We start from the raw sequence: 6,081 nt of genomic DNA on the forward strand, positions 1-6,081 counted from the left end.
ATATATATATATTAATATATAATAGTATTAACATATTTCCAAGTAGTTCAGACTGGCTAGACTTACATGGCTACTCAGTACACAGTGCTATACGGATCCTTGAAGATTTTATCAACAGAAAACAAAGAGGTGGGTGTGAAGATCGTGCAATATAAACGCTGTTTTTCTCTCTCGCATCACTATCATTGTATCAATATCATTAAATATCCTCATCCGTTTCCGCAATTGCTGCTGTGGCAAGGGCAAAACAACTACAGCTCTACATCCATAGGCGTCACAAGGCGGGAGCTGAGGTGCGGACAGCACCGGGTGACACCAATTGAGGGGGGAGGGGTGACACCAAGAACAAAAATTGCTTTTTTGCTAGTTAAATTAATGATTAATTAGTTAAAATGTCTTTTAAGTTTTAAATAGACGATCCCGACAAGGGGGAGGGGTTGGGGGGGGGGGGGGGGGGTGACACAATGAAGTAAACCTGCTAACTATAGAGAAAAACATGAACGTTGCTTTGTTCAACTTGAATTAAAATAATGTGTTCACAAATTCACAAATTCACGCGGTTTGGCAAAATGGGAGGGGGGGTGACACCAATTGTATATATATATATATATATATATATATATATATATATATATATATATATATTATATATATATATATATATATATAATATATATATATATATCCTACAACTTTTTTTATTTGGTGTGGGGGAGGGTGACAGCATCAGGTGCCTCACCGGGTGACACCCGACCTAACGACGCCACTGTCTACATGGTTGATTATTTATTCCAGTTCGATTATTGTGTAAAAACTATTACGGTGTCGTTGACCTCCAGGTCTCGTCGCACGTTGTTTTGGGACTGCATGGGGGGGGGGGGGGGGTACAATTTATTCCGCCTAAAGCAAAATTCAACATAGAGAAATCGCGGGAATAAGTGTTCATATTTTAGTGTTAAATAAACCTGTGCTAAGGTTTATGTATTTATTTAGTGTTCATAATCTATTAAAATTAATATGTAAATGTTGATTTTGGCTCAGAGTGTTTTGGTAATATACACTAGCTCTTGTAAAACAGACCAAGCATCACAGCATACACGACATACTGTCATAGTGTCCTCCAAATGTGCATTTCCTAGAATTCACAAGATGTAATAACAGTGGCGTAAAGTTAGCGTAATAAAGGCATAGTGTCCAAAGTCCAAAGAAAATGTGGGCCCTTTTTCTTTCTATCTTTTTTTTTTTTTTTTTTTTTTTTTTTTTTTTTTTTTGAGAAAATTAAAACTATAACATTGGCATTTTAATATTTATATTTTATAAATATATTTTTTTAAATGGAAATCCAATTTCTTTTCTACTATAGAGCTGGCTCACACAAAAACCTAGGCTGTCAGTCAGTTGTTGTTTTTTTTGTTTTACCCGCAGAAAACGGTTCCATGATTCATGTCGTAACTGGACAAGGCCTACATAGCCCATCATATGGACCAGTCATTAAACCAGCGGTTATGCAGTACTTGAACAACTCAGGCTATAGGTAAGCTACCGTTAGTTAGGCTAAGTTCAGTTATCTATCAATTTTTCGAACATTATAGTACATTTTCGTATCATTTACAGTTAGGGAAAAATGCGTTATTGTAATTAAAATACAATTAATTTAAACTCATACAATTGTAAATGAAAAATTGATTCAATTGAAACTGGTTTTTCAATAGATGCAGATGGAGTGATGATGGAGGATCAGTAACTGTATTCTTGAGATGAACAGGCTTACATCCTGGAACGAAAATATTCTATAATGTTTTTAACCCTGCTTTTTGTATTGAGGTCTTTAATGAAATTGTGTGTCGGTGATTGCATTATGTTAAGTAACCTTATGCTAAATTCTATAATTAGCACGGAGCATTTAAAGTTTATTTTTAAAAGAGTCTGGCTTATAAACTTATTTATGTTTTTAAACAAATTAAAATATATAAAATTATAAAAAAATAAATTTAATGAGAAAATGGGGGGGGGGGGGGGGGGGGAGGGGAGGTTAAACAAAGGACTAGATGCAAATTTTCTTTTTTGTTTGCGAAAATGTCATGTCATGTTTTATAAAGGCAATATATTGCAGCCTAGGGTGTCTGTCTCTTTTTATTTATAGAATACGTTTTTACATCACAACCATTATTTAGATGATCTTTATTTAGCATTTATTTCATAATTGCTAATAAAAAAAAGTTTAATCAATGCTACACTGGTTTGTTTAGCAATGGTACATGGAAGTGTAATAGTAGGCTAGAAATATCAACGTATACGATATGCAGGCTTTAAGGGAAGCATAAACTCAAATTTTTAACCTAATAATTTTTTTTAAAGTAGACTCCATTTATTGGATTTGGTTTCAATTGTCTCATGATATTTCACAAACTAGGCAGCAGAGTTTCTTCCTGGCATCTGTTCGGTGGGTCTCCGACCCCCCCCCCCCCCCCCCACCCGAAAAAATCTACCGCCCCCCCCCCCCCCCCCGAACGAAATGAAATTTATATAGGGAATATATACTTTTAACAGTGTCCGCCCCCCCCCCCCCCCCCCCCCCCGAGAATTTCAAGTCCCCCCCCCCCCCCCCCCCGGAAAAAAGTCTGGAAGAAATACTGCTAGGTGGCTATAAATCTCGAAATCAAGAATTCGAATGAAAAAAATAAAAGCAGCCAATCTCAACATTTAAAAAAGAACAATAATTAACCACTTGTATGTTATCACAAATATAGCACAACAAAACCACTTGTATGTTATCACAATATAGCACAACAAACCAAAACAAGAAATGATTCACAAAAATGTGCAGTGTTCATTAGGAACGTAGAAAATGTAGTTTAAATCAAATATCACCTCTACTTCCGTTTTCGGTGCGCGGACTTTTGACCAGAGGCGTAGCGAGGGGGGGGGACATATGTCCCCGGGCGCCGACCTTAGGGGGCGCCAATAATGGGTTGGAAAAATAAATTGAAAGCTTGGGGGGGTGCACATCGAAAGTTTGTCCCCGGGCGCCGCGAAGGGTCGCTACGCCTCTGCCTTTGATCCATGTGCTTTGACCATAGGGGTTTGACCATAGGTGGTTTGACCACAGAGGGGCTTTGACCATAGGAGCTTTGACCATAGGGGTTTTGACCACAGCGGGGCTTTGACCATAACGGGGCTTTGACCATAGGGCCTTTGACCATAGGGGGTTTGACACAGGCGTTTCTCAGCAGAGGGTCTTTGATCACAGCGTGGTTTGTCAACGGGTGTTTGATCACAAGCGCTGTTTAGACATATGGTCAAAGAGATGTACTGACATAATTGCGTGCTATAGCAAATCGGTCATTTGGTTAAACATACAAGTATTACTTTTTACTTTCTCGTATATACGAAGTATAGAGAAAGTCTTGCAATCGTGCAAAAAAAAATAGAGATTTTTGCAAATCTTGACGTTTTACAGCTCCCTGAGTCGGAAAAACATAGTTTTGTAATCTTGTCCGTATGTCTGTGTGTGTGGTGTATATATGTGTGTGTGTGTGTGTGTGTGTGTGTGTGTAAACACGATAACTTGGAGTACCGTTACAGTTAGGTTGATGAATTTCATATATAAGAATTATATCAAATTTGTAGACCCGTATCAACTTTTCAGCGATTCCGAAAACCGGAAGTGGAACTTTTTCTACTTTGAATTTTTCAAAAGCCTATAACTTGAGTACTATTTCAGATAGATAAATGAAATTTCACATGTAAGTAAAACGTCTAATTCTCTGCCTTCTATCAAATTTTGAGTAATTTCTGTCGAGCGGAAGTAGTAAATTTCGCTATGTCCGATTTCTCGAAAAACGCATGTGAATTTATAAAGTACTAATAATATTCCGCTCTATTATGCACATTTTATTTGGCGTTCACTGGTGTGCAATTCTTTTTTCTATAAGATGTTATTCTATTTCAAAGTTTAAATATTTAAAATTGATTAAAAATTGACAGGAGCCTATTTGTCGTGAGCCAAAATGACGGGAGCCTATTTGTCGGGAGACGTAATGACGGGGCCGCTTTGTGGAGAAACTAAATGGCGGGAGCCTATATGCCGGGAGTCGTAATGACGGTGGCCATTTGGTCGAGAAACTAAATGAAGGGAGCCTATATATCGGGAGCCTAACAGACGGGAGCCTTTTTGTCGGGAGCCTTATTGGCCGGAGCCCTTTGTCGGAAGCCTATATAACGGGAGCCTATTTGTCGGTAGCCTAAATGACGGGAGCCTATTTGTCGGGAGCCTATATGACGGGGTCCATATGTCGCTGGCCGATTTGTCGAGGTCGTTTTGACGGGGCGAGTTTGTCATTGCCGTTTTGATGCCGCACGTTCATCTATATATATATATAATCCTCTTGGAGACGATAGAAAACACCAAGCTGTAAGCGCGCCTCCTAGCAGCCCCCCTCTTCCTCTCTAGGCATATCGCTACCCACCCCCACCCCCACATGGTCTGGTGAACTGTGGTTCACGCTAAATGTTTACAATCGTAGAGCCGGGTTTAATAACGGCTATTAGGGGCATATAATTTAGTTTGAAATGATTTTAAACTTAGGGGAGGTAACTAAGAGGGACTACTGTCACGGGGCACGGGGGGGGGGGTTGGGGGAAAGGAGGGTTTTAGTGTTTTAAAGCAAATATTTTCAGTGGCAGCATTCAAATTAAGAATTACTGAAAGTAAAAAATAAACAACTAAATAGCGGCGTATGCTTCGCGACGTCACATTTTTGCATTATAAAAACGCAATGTTAGAAAACGAATTTTAGACGTTATTTCGCGTTTTAGATAACTGTTTTAATAAATTGTAATAGTTTAGACAAGATTTTTGGAAAATATCGATGTTTTAAAAATTCAACTGCAATTTTGAGGGAGGTTATAGGTTGAGGTGTGGCGTCATTTTAGGGGGGGGGGGGGGGGGGGTCTGGCTTTTGTGACGACGTGTGACGGAGAGGAGGGAGGGGGAGGTAAAAATCGTCAAAAACAGAGTGACGTCATTATGGATGACCCCTTAGTACTTGTTAATTTCTATTAATGGACTCTCAGGAAACGTATAAAATCGTATTAAGTGTATACTAAATTTCAATCAAATAACAGTTTATAATTTCTATTTTAAAATATTTATATTATGGTTAACCCCCTCTGTGGTCAAAGCCCCGTTGTGGTTAAAGCCCCACTGTGGTCTAACCCCCTGGTCAAACCCCATCTGTGGACAATGCCCAGAGGCGTAGCGAGGGGGGTGCGGACCGCACCGGGTGACACCACCAAGGCAAAAAAAATAGCAAAATATATAGAGAAAAACTTGAGGGGGGGGTGCAAATCGAAAATTTGAAAGTTTGTCCCCGTGAAGGGTTGCTACGCCTCTGGGGGGGGGGGGGGGGTGACACCATTAAGTTCCGCACCGGGTGACACCCGACCTCGCTACGCCACTGACAAAGCCCCTATGGTTAAACCCCCTATGGTCAAACCCCCTATGGTCAAAGCACCTGTGTCAAAGCACCTAGGACCCCCTTTTCACACACATAGGCCTACACACGCGCGATGCTGTTAAAATATATTAGTATTGACCAGTTACTTGACCAGTTACCCGGAAATCGCCCAAAAGTTTATAGAAAACTACTAATGTAATATAATATTTATTTATGAAATTTTGTCAACCTAACTGAAACAATACTCAAGTAATCTTGTTTACATACAGCCTAAGCACACACACACACACACACACACACACAAACACAGACGCAATATTGATTGCAAAACAAAGTTCTTTCTGGCTCCGGAACAGTTTTTTCCATGTATCTCTTGGGGGGGGGGGGGGGGGTAACCTCCCCCCCCCCCCCAATAAATGGAATTTTGCCAGTGCGCACCCCACGGAAAATGTTGTCCTATTCCCCTCCCTCGCCCCTGAAAATCTTAAGTGCTCCTCCTTCCTCCTTCCCCCTTCCCGCCCCGGAGAAAAATGTCTGAAAGAAACGCTGCTCCGGAAGGTTGTAAAACATCAAAATGGGCCAAAATCTCATTTTAAATTTTTTTTTGCACCATTACAATACA

General features: G+C 40.0%; 1 protein-coding gene across 1 annotated transcript; it reads left to right on the forward strand.

The window, feature by feature from the left end:
- Positions 1–43: 43 nt before the first annotated feature.
- On the forward strand, positions 44–1,998 carry LOC131931297 (uncharacterized; the record flags this gene model as incomplete). Its single annotated transcript, XM_059288036.1, is given in 3 exon segments — positions 44–129; positions 1,426–1,534; positions 1,713–1,998. Coding segments are annotated over 3 exon segments (244 nt in total), but the record flags the coding sequence as incomplete, so codon positions are not given.
- Between the last annotated feature and the right edge of the window lie 4,083 nt (positions 1,999–6,081).

The sequence above is a fragment of the Physella acuta genome, unplaced genomic scaffold, assembly GCF_028476545.2.
Source record: "Physella acuta isolate Inbredline_101_S28 unplaced genomic scaffold, ASM2847654v3 ptg001940l, whole genome shotgun sequence".
Taxonomy (NCBI): domain Eukaryota; kingdom Metazoa; phylum Mollusca; class Gastropoda; family Physidae; genus Physella; species Physella acuta.